A 16,857-nucleotide genomic window follows, 5' to 3' on the forward strand; every position below is an offset into this window, starting at 1 on the left:
GGGATTTCACTGGGTCGTTGTTGTTGTTGTTGTTTTCTAGCAAGGCATTTGTGGTAAACTGGTAACAATTGCCTTCTAAATAGGTAAATGCATGTGAAAATCCTCGGTAATTATATGTAGTTACTCTTCAAGGACAATTCAAAAGCAGACCTAAGACTTTTACAACCTTCACATGCCATTCACAATTTTTTGGGTATTCCATCCGGTGTTTAGTATTCACATTGGGGTTCGACTAAATTCAGATTCGCGCCGGAAAGTCCCGCATTAGGGGTAAAGCGCTTCCTAGCAATGAAGACTCCATACCCAGGTCTCGAACCTGAGACTTATGATTAAGGATGAAGGAATACTTACCATTCCACCACAACCCTCGTTGGCCATTCACAAACTAAGTGACATGTACAATATTATAGCATGTGCAAAACTAACCTCAATTGGCTCCAACTTCTACATTTTACTCTCTTTCTCATTTCAGGAGAGTGGAGAAAAACTTTCTGATAATTTAAAGTAAAGACTCATAGATCAATGTAGATAGAGATTTAGTAGGAAACGGACATATTCCTTGTTAGCTTTTACAGAATGTGGGGGAAAAAAGACGCAGATGGTAAAGTTAGATGGACCACTTGATTTTTACCAGTCCCTTCAAGTTCTGGTGTAGGATGGATACCTCTGCCGAACCATATGACAATACGACAGCAGCGTACGCAGAATTTTGCAAAAATGCATAGTGTGGACTTATTGTTATAATTCGGGTTGTACACGGGTTTGGGTCCAAGGGATTCTAAGAGTTTACTTCGTATCTTACTGTATATACACAAGGTTTTCTAGAAAAATATTAAATGGACAAAGTTGGTTAGAGAGAATTAACATATATATATATATATATATATATATATATATATATATATATATAGCCGATCCTAACTTGTTTGAGATTGAGACATAGTAATAATATTTGTTGTAGTAATTATTTGATTTTTTTTTTGTGAATATCGGATGACACTACCACTAAGCGAGGGAACCGGTGAGACAATCAGGGTCCTATTTGCATGCCCAATTAACAACAAATTTCTCTTGATAAACTGTGTACTGATCTTTTTTTCTCTCGACCTAACCTGAAGTGACGCTGAAAATCAAAAATCTCAGGGGACAACCAAAGCAGAGTGCTTAACTAGAGTAAGTATACCAATGAAAGGAAGTGACTAATGACAGTCACAATTCAACTCATATATTCCAATTTGAATAGAAAACAGAACACCCTAAACCAACATTGATTGGTTTTAGATGCATTGCTCCTAACACAACAAAAACCAAAGTTGAGAAAGAAGATGCAGTGTAACAATGGATTCATGGTATATATTTGATACAAATGTCATAATCCTATAAATTAGTACAAATCTTAACTTTGTGAAAAAGAATGTGATTTCGAAAGGATGATGATGGGAATGCCTAGTGCAACGAACTTAACCTTTGAATAATCCCTCACTTCTTACTAAGATTTTTGCTGAGGAGAGATTAACCCATTATATATGCTCAAACCATGTCTAATTTTGAACAAGGAACAAAATCAACAGTATGCTTGAAAGTAGAAAATTAGGCATAAATGCTGAAGTACCTACAAGATTTTGATAGTTTGGAAAATGGTTAACTGAAATCACCAGTTAGGCATTTTCTCTTTCTCATTAACCAATTCCATTAAGAGCTTTCGTTTATTGTGATAAAGAAATTTTAAAGTATAAAATATTCATTTTGATACTCTATTTTGTCTGATAAAATTTACAATTTAGTCAAAAGTTTGCGAAGGTCAGCAGATTGTATTGATTGTTTGCAATTTTCTGTTTTCCTCGAAGACATAAACATATGCTTATCTGAGTAAAAGTTGACACCCCTTAGTCGTAAAGAATTATTTTTTCATGTGTATATACTATGTGCTGAATCCCTTGACTTCTTCATATATTTGCTTCTTTAAATTTTTAAACCCCTTAATGAAAATTTGGCCCGCTACTGATGGAGGCCAAGTTGGTCCAAGTGAATGGAGTTTAACTTATATATATAGATAGTATGAAGAAATTGTGCTCTATCAATGCAATTTTATCGGCTGTAACTGATCATTTGCATGTTTTTAACGTTCAAATTTATGCTTGCTACCTAAAGTTACCTGTAATTAACTTTCAAGTATAGTATAAAGGCCCATTCACATTCCCATGCATGTTATTGAAACAAACCTTTATACATTTTAGGGACATTTTTACCCAAGCCCCTTAGCCCTCCTCCCTGCGTCAACAGAAAAATTGCAGTTATGGCGGTTGGTTCATGACGAATGGTATTTGAGCACTTAGTAATTAGTATCAGATCGAATTGTTATGATCCTACAAGTAATGTGTCGAGTTGTACTTGTAGCTAGAGTTTAACTTTTATACACTTATCGTGTAAGAGAATTTTCAAATCACCTAACTGATAATTACAAATATCACTCATATTGGTAACTTGGAATCGGAGATAGGTTACCTACTATAATGTAAATATTCTTTTTGCCGATCATTATATATAAGTTAAATCTTACTAATACTATAGACAGCTTGGACATTCGGGCCAAAGTTAATGCATATTAAGTTGCGCAACCACAAACGGATTGGACAATATACTAGTATCAAATAACCTTGATTGGCGTTCGAGATGGTCCAAATTAAACTGCCATATGGACAACCATAATAACTACCTTTAGAAAATCACGACAGGAAAACAAAATAAAAGCTTAAATAGACTAGTAGCAACGATAATGGGGAAGACAAAGCTCCAATACAAAGCTTATTAGTAGGATTTAGGAAATGGCCACCCAAAATGGCTCCCAACTTGGAATCCGTTTGATCCTACTCCCACTTTCCTTGCATTTTCTTGGCCTTACGTACTCTCCTACCCCTTTTTCACTTCCTACATTTTCATGTTCATTGACTTGGGCTTCAGCTTCTTTTTCAGCTTGCTCATAACTATCAGGAATATGAGTGTTAATACCATCATTCATCAAAGAAAGTGTAAGCCTGCCATCTGCGCGTTCTGTTTGGAAGCAAGATTTGCATGAAGTGATGGTTGTGGCTTTCAAAATTAAGCGGCCGCCTCCGCGTTGAGGCCTGACTTGAACACCATTTAGTGAAGTTAGAGGGGGAGGAAAACTAGCTATCCGGTTATGTTTTTTAACAATTTCTCGACGTTTTGATCGTTGAACATCACGAGAATTCTCTTTTTCTGACAAGAAAGAAGAGTTTTCCTCTATGCCTTCGCTAATATCACTGCCTGTTTCGCTTCCTAAGTTCTCTGTGCACATTTCCAAGCTTTTAGGGCTAAGGGTGGAAGAAGAGCGGTTCATTAAAGGGTGAATATAGACTTCATTTTCTGCATTTTCTCTTTTTGCGTTATCTAGAGATTGTAAGAAACTCCATCCACAAATCTGGGTTTGCAAGTCATTGGAACGAACACAAATCTCTTCATTCGGTTCTACTCCTTTTGCTTCTGTTTCTTGCGAAAACATATTAAACTTAGACTGGGAAAAGATTAACGTGGGAGGGGACAGTTTGTTTATTAGGACATGTTTTTCAGGTAGTTGTGGCTCCATGCAAGATTGCAGCCCTTGACAGAGAACGGCGGTTGAGGCCATGCTGTTGTTTTTGAACAAGTACTATAATAAGAGAAACAGAGGAAGAACAGGGGATTTGCGGGGAAACACAAGAAGAAAAACAGAACAGAACAGAACAGAAACAGAGGAAGAACAGGGGATTCGCTCCACTGCTTAATTGAAGTGTGAATTTTTCTGGGTTTTTATGAATCCGTACGTTTAGAATGACGATAAAGATTTTACTAAGTGTTAAATGTTAAATGACCTTGGCTGACTGAACAATAATAGGGAAAAAAATAGAGGATTTGCTCAACTACGTTTTAAGTGTGAAGGTAAAGAATAGGTAATAGAGGAAGAGGCACTGAATGAAAGAGAAGTGAATGAGCAAGTTTGAATTTATAGGAACAAAATGTAACCAGCTTGAGAATTGGTAGGGTACAGTCAAGTGGTTTAAAACTCATGTTCTAATTTATGTGGCGGCTTATCGTGGGTTTAAAAAAGAAACAAAAACTTTATGTTGTTATAAAATCATAGCATTAAAAATGAAATAGAAATTGAATGGTAAATGATTTCTAAGCATGGGAACGTAGATTCTATTTGAAACAGAATTATAAGAAAATTAAATCATATAAAATGAAATATAGCGAGTGATAACATTGTGGCTAGGAGTTCTATTTTTTAAACTCTCATGATCACAATTTTCCAATTGGATTGTTATACTCTTTACTATTCTATAAAACAGCAATAACAACGTATCTAGTGTAATTCAACAAATGGGATTTGGAGAGGATAGTGTTTACGCAAATCTTACTGCTACCTTGTGTAGATTAGAGACCGTTTCTTATACATATTTTTTACTATGAAAAGAAAACAGGAAAAAAAAAAAGTTGGACAAAGTTGCGAAGGAGGGAGACAACTCAATGAATATATAACACATATTTTTGTATATACTTTTTACTAAACCATACTACTATGGTACACATCCTCAATTTAATTTGTTTACTTAACAATAATAAATTGGTACCATTCCATGTAAACATGAATGAGTAAATTTTTAGCAAAATAGGGTGATCTAATTGCAAAGAGGAGGAGCAGAACTTTTGATGAATTGATGCCACTAGAATTATTTACTTAGCTTTTACTCTTGCTACAAAATATACGGAGGAAAGGAACAAGGAAAAGTCGAAGAAAGTGGAATGCTAGAATAATTTGAAATTGGACGAAGCTCATTGGTCATTGTTTCTCTTGGTTTTTAGTCCTCTCTTTTTTTTTTCCTTTTTCTCTTTTTGTTAGTTTAGGTAGAAGACATAGATTGGCTATTTAGCCTCTATACAATAGATAAAATCTGATTGGTCAAATTAGGAATTACTCTGAAAGAGGATGAATTTTCTTTATTCTGCCACTACATGAGGAGAACCCAAACCAAGATTCTTTACTCCCTAAACATTTATTAATTCATCAACTTTACATGATCTAAGTTTTTCATTTTGATGTAAAAATATAATAACTTTTCATATATAATTTTGGACAAATAACCTTAACTAGCACAAATTTCTTCTTTCCAATGAATAAAAACAAATTCAAGAATCATGAACCACTTTCTCGAAATAAGCGTTATAGTTTGTTTTCAATACCCAGCGGCTGATAAGCGTTATAGTCTGTTTCCAATACTCAACGGCTTGATCAAAGTTGTCAAACATTTAAATCACCAAGCAGCACATAATGACATCTTAGTACACACTATAGAAGACTACATTAGTTTTATGAATCTTTTTTTCTTCTTCAATTTCTCCTCTTTTCTTGTATTTCATTAGAAAGATTTGATTCAAGCTTCTTCTTACCATTGCATAAACCTGCCACGATCCAAAATCATAACCTGTCGTGACGGCGCCTATCTCAATACTAGGCAATCCGAAAATCTCATTAAACCACAAATTCTTTTAAGCCTGAAAATATAATATTTAAATACAATACAAAATTCCACAAATACTTATTCGAACACTCCCCAAAACCTGGTGTCACTAAGTACATGAGCATCTAATATGGATACAAGTCTGGAACATAAGGTCTATAATAGTTCAAGACCAAAATACAACAAACAAGGAGGTAGGAAAAGAGAGACAAGGTCTGCGAAACACGACAGCTACCTCTGAATCTCCGGAAGATCAACTGCACGAGAGAATCAACACTCGCTATGTCTAGAAGCACTTGGATCTGCACACGAAGTGTAGGGTGTAGTATGAGTACAACCAACTCAGCAAGTAACAATAATAAATAAGGAATTGAAGATAATGACGAGCTATACAATTATAGTTCATTTTTAGTAATTCTCGCAAAAAATAGACATGCTTTCAAATCCAGCATTTTAAGTCAAATCAATTCTATACAGTTCAAGTTCATGTATTCAAGATATAAAAATCTTTGAGAAAATTTCACAACAATGACAGATAGCAACTAAGTGCAACAACAAATGAAAAGCAAGTACAGCCTCTCAGGACAATAATCACTCCCTCGGCTCCCAGCTCTCAGCACTCACTGGGCTTCCAGCCCTCAGCACTCGCACTCAATGGGTACCCGCGCTCACTGGGGATGTACAGACTCTGGAGGGGCTCCTACATCCCTAGCGCTATAATCTGCACGGACAACTCACATGTTGCATGGGGCAACTCACGTGCTATAATATAAATATCTGGATCATCACGGCCAACTCACGTGCTGCACGGACAACTCATGTGTTATAATATAAATATCTGGATCCGCACGGACAACTCACGTGCTGCACGACCAACTCACGTGTTATAGTATAATATAAGGATCCGCACGGCCAACTCACGTGCTGCATGACTAACTCATGTGCTATAGTATAATATCTCATAATTAGTCCATCGGCCTCACTCAATCATAAACCTCTCTAGTCTCTCGGGCTCTCAACAGTCATAAGATCAGCCCAAACAACAATGATATGATACATCAATAATGAACAACAATAGACTGAGATAAAATAATTAAGTCAGTTGTGACTAAGTACAAAACAACAATTTAAGTAGATAATTCAACATGTATACGACCTTTGTAGGTCCCAACAATACCAACATATAGCCTAAGCATGGTTTCTAGCATGACTTATAATCAAATTTTCACGGGACCGACCAAGTCACAATTCCCTCGTTGTACGCCCACACACCCGTTACCTAGCATGTGCGTCATCTCCAAAGTAATCACATCATACCCTCAGGACCAGATTTAAAACTGTTACTTACCTCAAACCGTGTAATTCTTTATTCCGCTATGCCCTTGCCACGAGAATTGGTCTCCGAAAGCCTCGTATCTAGCCACAAATAATTTGTTTCAGTAAATAAAATTTATTGGAATTAATTCCATATGAAAATATAATTTTTCCATAAAAATCCGAAATGTAGCTCAAAAATTTCCCGTAGGGCCCACGTCTCGGAACCCGACAAAAGTTATAAAATCCAAAAGCCCATTCAACCATGAGTCTACCCATACTAATTTTACCAAAATCTGACCTCAACTCGACCCTCAAATCCACAATTTAAACCAAGAGGTTTTTCTCATCTTTCCAACTTAATTCATCCATTAAATGATAAAAATAACCATGGATTCGGGTAATTTAACCAATATTGAGTTAAGAACACTTACCCAGTTGTTTTCTCTGAAAATCTCCCAAAAATCGCCTCAATCCGAGCTTCAAATCGTTAAAATAGAAAATGGCGTTCGCGAAGCACAACTCGACTGTCCCATAAATTTACCCTTCGCGAACGCGATCGTGGCTTCGCGAATGCGAAGCTTTACCAGCTCAGACCTTCGCGAACGCGACCAGCACCTCGCGAATGCGTAGAACAAGAACCTGGGGTCCCCAATAGCCTCACTCCTCTTCGCGAACGTGACACCACTAACGCGTTCGCGATGCACACACAGACCATATCTTCGCGTTCTCCCCTTAGTGAACGCGAAGAAAAAAACATCACACTCAGAAAACACTCTTCGCGAACCCGAGGGCCCACTCGCGAACGCGAAAGAGAAAATCAGAAAAATGCAGTAGCAGATATCAGCAATCTCACCAAGGCCAAAAATGATCCGTTAACCCCCTGGAACTCACCCCGAGCCCTCCGGGACCTCAACCAAATATACCATCAAGTCATAAATTATCATATGAACTTAGTCGAACCCTCAAATTACCTCAAACAATGCTAAAATCACGAATCATACCCCAATTCAAGCCTAATGAACTTTGAAATTTCAAGTTTCTACAAACGACTCAGGAATCTATCAAATCACGTCCGATTGACCACAAATTTTGCACGCAAGTCATAAATGACAGAACAGAGGTATTTCAATTTTAATAATCAGATTCCGACCCCTATATCAAAAAGTCACCCCCCTGGTCAAACTTCCCAAAATTTCAACTTTCGACATTTCAAGCCTAATTCCACCACGGACCTCCAAATAATTTTTCGAACACGCTCCTAAGTCCAAAATTACCATACGGAGCTATTGGAATCATTAAAATTCAAATCCGAGTTTGTTTACATATAAGTCCACATCCGATCACTTTTCTAACTTAAAATTTTCAATTATAAGACTAAGTGTCTCATTTCACGCTGAATTCCTTCCAGACCCAAACCAACTACCCCGGCAAGTCATAAAATAATTCTAAAGCTTTAATTGAGCAGTAAATGGAGAAACGGAGTTATAATACTCAAACGACCGGCCGGGTCGTTACATTCTCCCCCTCTTAAACAAACGTTCGTCCTCGAACGGGTTTAGAATCATACTTGGAGTATCAAATAGGTGTGGATATTTGCTACGCATCTCCTGCTCAATCTCCCAAGTAGCTTCTGCGACTGGCTAGCCTCGCCTCTGTACCTTCACTAATGCTACGTTCTTTGACCTTAGCTTTCGAACATGCCGATCTAAAATAGCCACCGGCTCCACATCATAAGTCAAATTACCGTCCAGCTGTACTGTATAGAAATCCAGAATATGAGACGGATCCCCGACATATTTTCGGAGCATGGATACATGGAACAGTAGATGAACACCTGATAGATTAGGTGGCAAAGCAAGTTCATAAGCCACCTCTCCAATCTTCTTAAGTATCTCAAAAGGCCCAATATACCGAGGGCTCAACTTGCCCTTCTTCCTGAACCTCAACACACCCTTCATGGGTAAAATCTTGAGCAGAACCTTCTCCTCCACCATGTGAACAACATCACGAACCTTCCTGTCGGCATAACTCTTCTACCTAGACTGTGAAGTGCGAAGCCATTCCTGAATTACTTTGACCTTCTCTAAAGCACCCTGAACCAAGTCAGTACCCAATATTCTAACCTCACCCAGCTCAAACCAACCCATCGGAGACCGACACCGTCTCCCATATAAAGCTTCATACGGAGCTATCTGAATACTCGACTGATAACTATTATTGTAAGCAAACTCCGTGAGTGGCAGAAATTGATCCTAAGAACCCCAAAAATCAATGACACAAGCGCGTAGCATATCCTCCAATATCTGAATATTGCACTCGGACTGTCCGTCCGTCTGAGGGTGAAATGTTGTACTCAACTGAACCTGTGTGCCCAATTCCCATTGCACTGCTCTCCAAAACTGTGATGTAAACTGCGTGCCCCGATCTGAAATGATGAACACCGGCATACCGTGTAGGTGAACAATCTCGCGGATATAAATCTCAGCCAACCGCTCCGAAGAATAATTAATACCAACTGGAATAAAATGCACAGATTTGGTCAACCGATCTACAATCACCCAAACCGCATCAAACTTCCTTAATGTCCGTGGAAGCCCAACTACGAAGTCCATGGTAATACGCTCCCATTTCCACTCCGAAATTTCAAGTCTCTGTAGTAATCCGCCCGGTCTCTGATGCTCGTACTTTACCTGTTGATAATTTAGACACCGAACTACAAACCCAATTATATCTTTCTTCATTTGCCTCCACCAATAGTGCAGCCTCAAATCCTAATACATCTTCGCGGCACCTGGATGAATGGAGTACCGCGAACTGTGAGCTTCCTGGAGAATCAACTCATGCAAATCATCTACATTAGGCACACATAGCCTGCCCTGCATCTGTAATACACCGTCATCTCCAATTGTGACTTCCTTGGCATCACCGTGCTGAACTGTGTCCTTAAGGACAAGCAGGTGTGGATCATCATGCTAGCGCTCTCTGATGTGATCATATAAAGAAGACCGAGAAATCACATAAGCCAAAACTCGATTCGGCTCGGAAACATCCAATCTAACAAACTGGTTGGCCAAGTCTTGAACATCCAATGCTAAAGGCCTCTCTGCTACCGGTAAGTATGCTAAGCTGCCCAAACTCTTCGCCTTACGACTCAAGGCATCGGCACCACATTGGCCTTTCCGGGATGATAGAGAATGGTAATATCATAATCTTTAAGTAACTCTAACCACCTCCGCTGCAGCAAATTAAGATCCTTTTATTTAAACAAATGTTGTAGACTCCGATGATCGGTATATACCTCACACTGGACACCGTACAAGTAATGCCGCCAGATTTTTAAGGCATGAACAATAGCTGCTAACTCAAGATCGTGGACTGGATAATTCTTCTCATGTACCTTTAACTGTCTGGACGCATAGGCAATCACCATACCGTCTTGCATAAGCACTGCGCCAAGACCAATACGCGACGCGTCATAATACACAGTATAAGACTTTGAACCTGTAGGCAACACCAATACTGGAGTTGTAGTCAAAGCTGTCTTGAGCTTCCGAAAGCTCTCTTCACACTCATCCGATCACCTAAACGGAGCACCTTTCTGGGTCAATTTAGTCATAGGCGATGCAATAGACGAGAATCCCTCCACAAAACGATGATAATAACCGGCCAATCCGAGAAAACTCTGAATCTCAGTAACTGAAGATGGTCTGGGCCAATTCTGAACTGCCTCTATTTTCTTTGGATCCACCTTAATTCCTTCACTGGACACTATATGTCCCAAGAATGCCACCGAACTAAGCCAGAACTCGCACTTAGAGAATTTGGCGTAAAGTCTCTTCTCTCTCAGCCTCTATAATACAATACCCAAGTGTTGTGCATGCTCCTCCTAGCTACGCGAGTACACCAGAATATCATCAATAAATACTACGACAAATAAATCAAGATATGGCTGGAACATACTATTCATCAAATGCATAAATGCTGCTGGGGCATTGGTTAGCCCAAAAGACATCACAAAAAATTTATAGTGGCCATAACGAGTTCAGAATGCCGTCTTTAGAATATCCTAATCCTAAATTTTCAACTGGTGATACCCAGATCTCAAATCAATTTTGGAGAACACCCTCGCTCCCTGAAGCTGGTCAAATAAGTTATTTATATGCGGCAAAGGATATTTATTCTTGATTGTAACTTTGTTCAATTGTCTATAATCAATGCACATTCGCATAGTACCATATTTCTTTTTCATAAACAAAACTGGTGCACCCCAAGGTGACACACTAGGCCTAATAAACCCCTTTTCAAGGAGTTCCTCAAGTTGCTCTTTCAATTCTTTTAACTCAGCTGGTTTCATACGATACGGAGGAATAGAAATGGGTTGAGTGCCCTGTACCAAGTCAATACCGAAATCAATATCTATGTCGGATGGCAAACCCGGCAGGTCTGCAGGAAATACATCCGGAAAGTCTCGCACGACCGGTACTAAATCAATAATAGGAGTATCTACATCAATATCTCTCACAAAGGCCAAATATGACAGACATCCCTTTCCAACCATACGTTGGGCCTTCAAATAAGAAATTACCATGCTAGGAACAAAATCTAGAGAACCTTTCCATTCAACCTTTGGCAATCCCGGCATCGTCAATGTCAAAAATTTTGCGTGATAGTCCAGAATAGCATGACATGGAGACAACCAATCCATACCCAAGATTAAATCGAAATCAACCATACCGAGTAATAAGAGATCAACTCTAGTCTCCAGATCCCCAATAGTTACCACACACGATTGATACACACGATCCACAGTAATAATATCGCCCACCGGTGTAGATACACAAATAGGTGAAACTAAGGACTCACAGGGCATATCCAGATAATGAGTAAAATACGATGATATATATGAATAAGTGGAACCAGGGTCAAATAATATAAAAGCCTACCTGTGGCACACTGAAACAATACCTGTGGCACACTGAAACAATACCTGTGATCACTGCATCTGAGGCAACAACATCTGGCCTGGCAGGAAAAGCATAGAATTGAGCATGCCCGCCACCTGATCGGCCTCCCCCTCTTGGGCAACTCCTAGCTGCCTGACCCCTACCCCGAGCTGGCTGGGCGGGTGGTGGAACCGCTGGTGCTGGTGTCGTCAGTCGAGGACTCTACTGTGGAGCGCCACTCAACAGCCTAGGACATTCTCTCTTGAAATGTCCAAATTCTCCATACTCAAAATAACCCCTCCTCTGATGGAACTACTGCTCCTGATAACCCGAGGAATTACCTGCAGAAGCCTGAGCGAACGAGGCATGATGAGAACTCTGTGCTGGTAGTGCACTGAATGAAGACTGGCATGACTGAGCACTGTAAGAATCGTGGCTAGCTGATGCACCACGATGAACTGGACGACTCGTCTGAGCGTGTCTATAAGAACGACCCCCAACGCGGTAAAACTGACCCCCTAAAGGAACACCGTTGTAATCACCTGGACCACGAGGCCTCTTAGCCTCTCTCTCTCTCCACGTTCCTAGCTGCGAACCATCTCTATCTGCCGAGCAATGTCCACTACCTCATCAAAAGTAGCACCAGATACCCTCTCCCTAGTCATAAGTAACCGTAGCTGATATGTGAGGCCATCAATGAACCTCCTAATCCTCTCCCTATCAATGGGAACCAACCAGACTGCGTGACGAGCCAACTCAGAAAATCTCATCTCGTACTGCGTCATGGACATATCACCCTGGCGAAGCTGCTCAAACTGTCTGCGCAGCTCCTCTCTGTGGGACTGAGGCACAAATTTCTCCAAAAAGACCACGGAGAACTGCTGCCAAGTAAGGGGTGATGCGCCAACAAACCTACGCCTCTCGTAAGTCTCCCACCATCTGAGTGCAGCCCCAGAAAACTGAAAAGTAGTGAATAAGACCACACTGGTCTCCAGAATACCCGTTGTCCAAAGCATCCGTTGACACCTATCCAGAAAACCCTGAGCATCCTCTGACTCGGTACCGCTAAATGGTGGAGGTCAAAGCCTCTCAAATCTCTCAAGTCTCCTCTGCTCATCATCTGCCATAACAGGAACTATCGGGGCCTGAACAACTGCAAACCGGTTGGGCTGGTAGTGCCCCCGGTATCTGAAGTCCCTGTACTACCTGGTCTGGAGTACGGGCAACAGGGGTATGAGTACCTCCCCCGGCCTGAGAAGTGGCAGGTGCGGCCTGAGCCAAAACCACCTGAGCCAGACCAGTGCAAGCTGCCAATATCTGGGCCAAAGTCTCCTGAAGGCCTGGAATCTCAAGGGGCACAGCTAGTGCCTGAGCTGATCCTGTCGGCTCAGCTATATCTGAAATATGCCCATGAGCTGGAGCAACTGGTGGTACTATAGGTGCTGGTCCAACTGTGGTACGAGCTACACCTCGACCCCGGCCCCGGCCTCTCGCGGCCCCAACTGGTGGCACTGGTGGCTGACCGTCTGATCCGGTAGTACGTGTCCTCACCATCTGTGCGAGAATAGAGTAACAAAAATTTAGTTTCCGGAGTCAACAAAATCGCACGACAGAATACAAGAAAGTGAAATTTTTTAAAGAGTTCTATAGCTTCTCGAAGATAAGTACAAACGTCTCTGTACCGATCCGCAAGACTCTACTAAACCTGCTCATGACTCGTGAGATCTATGTAACCTAGGCTCTGATACCAACTTGTCACGATCCAAAATCCTAACATGTCGTGATGGCGCCTATCTCAATACTAGGCAAGCCGAAAATCTCATTAAACCACAAATTCTTTTAAGTCTGAAAATATAATATTTAAATACAATACAAATTTCCGCAAATACTTATTCGAACACTCCCCAAAACCTGGTGTCACTGAGTACATGAGCATCTAATATGGATACAAGCCTGGAACATAAGGTCTATAATAGTCTAAGACCAAAATACAGCAAACAAGGAGGTAGGAAAAGAGAGACAAGGTCTGCGAAACACGGCAGCTACCTCTGAATCTCCGAAGATCAACTGCACGAGAGAATCAACACCCGTTATATCCAGAAGTACTTGGATTTGCACATAAAGTGCAGGGTGTAGTATGAGTACAACCAACTCAGCAAGTAACAATAATAAATAAGGAATTGAAGATAATGACGAGCTACACAGTTACAGTTCATTTCCAGTAATTCCAGCAAAGAATAGACATGCTTTCAAATCCAGCATTTTAAGTCAAATCAATTCTATACAGTTCAAGTTCATGTATTTCGGATATAAAAATCTTTGAGAAAATTTCACAACAATGACAGATAGCAACTAAGTGCAACAACAAATAAAAAGCAAGTACAGCCTCTCAGGACAACAATCACTCCCTCGGCTCCCAGCTCTCAGCACTCACTGGGCTTCCAGCCCTCAGCACTCGCACTCAATGGGTATCCGCGCTCACTGGGGGTGTACAGACTCCGGAGGGGCTCCTACATCCCTAGCGCTATAATCTGCACGGACAACTCATGTGTTGCATGGGGCAACTCACGTGCTATAATATAAATATCTGGATCCTCACGGCCAATTCACGTGCTGCACTGACAACTCATGTGCTATAATATAAATATCTGGATCTGCACGGCCAACTCACGTGCTATAGTATAATATAAGGATCCGCACGGACAACTAATGTGTTGCACGGCCAACTCACGTGCTATAGTATAATATCTCACTCGGCCTCGCTCAGTCATAAATCTCTCCAGTCTCCTGGGCTCTCAACAGTCATAAGATCAGCCCAAACAACAATGATATGATACATCAATAATGAACAAATAGAGACTGAGATAAAATAATCAAGTAAGTTGTGACTGAGTGCAAAACAACAATTTAAGTAGATAATTCAACGTGTATACGACCTCTGTGGGTCCCAACAATACCAACATATAGCCTAAGCATGGTTTCTAGCATAACTTATAGTCAAATTTTTACGGGACGGACCAAGTCACAATCCCCTCGGTGCACGCCCACATGCCCGTCACCTAGCATGTGCGTTACCTCCAAAGTAATCATATGATACCAATTTTTGGGGTTTCATACCCTCAGGACCAGATTTAAAATTGTTACTTACCTCAAACCGTGTAATTCTTTATTTCGCTATGCCCTTGCCACGAGAATTGGTCTCCGAAAGCCTCGTATCTAGCCACAAATAATTCGTTTCACTGAATAAAATTTATTGAAATTAATTCCATATGAAAATATAATTCTTTCCATAAAATCTGAAATTTAGCTCAAAAATCGCCTGTGGGGCCCACATTATCGGAACCCGACAAAAGTTATAAAATCTGAAAGCCCATTCAACCATGAGTCTACCCATACCAATTTTACCAAAATTTGACCTCAACTCGACCCTCAAATCCACAATTTAAACCAAGAGGTTTTTCTAATCTTTCCAACTTAATTCACCCATTAAATGATAAAAACAACCATGAATTCGGGTAATTTAATCAATATTGAGTTAAAAATACTTACCCGTTATTTTCTCTGAAAATCTCGCAAGAATCGCCTCAATCTGAGCTCCAAATCTTTAAAAATGTCCCATTTTCTGAACTTAAACTTTCTGTCCAGACCTCTCTTCTTCGCAAACGCGACAGGTCCCTTCGCGAACACGACCGTGGCTGCACAAACGCGAAGCTTTACCAGCTCAGACCTTCGCGAACGCGACCACCACCTCGCGAACGCATAGAACAAAAACCTGGGGTCCCTAATAGCCTCACTCCTCTTCGCGAACGCGACACCACTAACGCGTTCGTGATGCACACACAGACCATACCTTCGCGTTCGCGTTCTCCCCTTCGCGAACGCAAAGAACAAAACATTACACTCAGAAAACACTCTTCGCGAACGCGAGGGCCCACTCGCGAACGCGAAAGAGAATCAAAAAAATGCAGCAACAGATATCAGCAATCTCACCAAGGCCAAAAATGATCCGTTAACCCCCCGGAACTCACCCAAGCCCCCCAGGACCTCAACCAAACATACCATCAAGTCCTAAAATATCATACGAACTTAGTCGAACCCTCAAATCACCTCAAACAATGCTAAAACCACGAATCATACCCCAATTCAAGCCTAATGAACTTTGAAATTTTTAATTTCTACAAATAACTCTGGAACCTATCAAATCACGTCCGATTGACCTCAAATTTTGCACACAAGTCATAAATGATATAACGGAGGTATTTCAATTTTCATAATCGGATTCCGACCCCGATATCAAAAAGTCAACCCCCCTGTCATACTTCTTAAAATTTTAACTTTCGGCATTTCAAGCCTAATTCCACCACGGACCTCCAAATAATTTTCCGGGCACGCTCCTAAGTCCAAAATCATCATACTGAGCTATTGGAATTATCAAAATTCAAATCCGAGGTCGTTTACACATAAATTCACATCCGGTCACTTTTCTAACTTAAATTTTTTAATTATGAGACTAAGTGTCTCATTTCACTCCGAATTCCTTCCGTACCCGAACCAACTACCCCGGCAAATCATAAAACAACTGTAAAGTATAAATTGAGCAATAAATAGAAAAATGGAGTTATAATACTCAAACGACCAGCCGGGTCGTACAAAACCAGATTGAAGAATCAAGAAATCACTTTTTTCTCAATTACTTCATAATGCTGTCAAATGTCTTTTAAACCAATTGAATACATTATGTCCTCTTAGCATATACTTCTTTCGTTTCAATTTGTTTGAACCTTTTCGAACAACAAGAGTCAAATTAACTAATTTTCAATATGAATTCGGACGTAAATTCTTTAAGTTTTTATAAATTAAATTTACATATGTAGAAACTTTATAAAAAGTACGATAAGTTACAAATAGTTAACAATTGTAAATATATAAAATATGCCAAAATAACAGTATGTACCCTGTTGGGGCATAGAGAAACCAAATCAACATCTTATTGGTTTTTGGTTGAAGCTTTTCTATTTATTGGTCAATCTTTTAAGACACAGAATTGCAGGGACAGCTCGTGGAGAACCAACACTTTG

At 40.2% G+C, this 16,857-nt stretch overlaps 1 protein-coding gene across 1 annotated transcript; it reads right to left on the reverse strand.

Annotated features, from left to right (window-relative positions):
- Positions 1–2,818: 2,818 nt before the first annotated feature.
- LOC107775501 (protein FANTASTIC FOUR 2-like) lies at positions 2,819–3,649 on the reverse strand. The gene has a single exon (XM_016595239.2). It carries the CDS (start codon positions 3,647–3,649, stop codon positions 2,819–2,821), a length of 831 nt encoding a protein of 276 aa, XP_016450725.1.
- Between the last annotated feature and the right edge of the window lie 13,208 nt (positions 3,650–16,857).

The sequence above is a fragment of the Nicotiana tabacum genome, chromosome 22, assembly GCF_000715075.1.
Source record: "Nicotiana tabacum cultivar K326 chromosome 22, ASM71507v2, whole genome shotgun sequence".
Taxonomy (NCBI): domain Eukaryota; kingdom Viridiplantae; phylum Streptophyta; class Magnoliopsida; order Solanales; family Solanaceae; genus Nicotiana; species Nicotiana tabacum.

What these genes read in the sequence shown, in the direction of transcription:
- LOC107775501 (XM_016595239.2), bottom strand. Translation starts at nt 3,649, where the DNA reads ATGGCCTCAACCGCCGTTCTCTGTCAAGGGCTGCAATCTTGCATGGAG.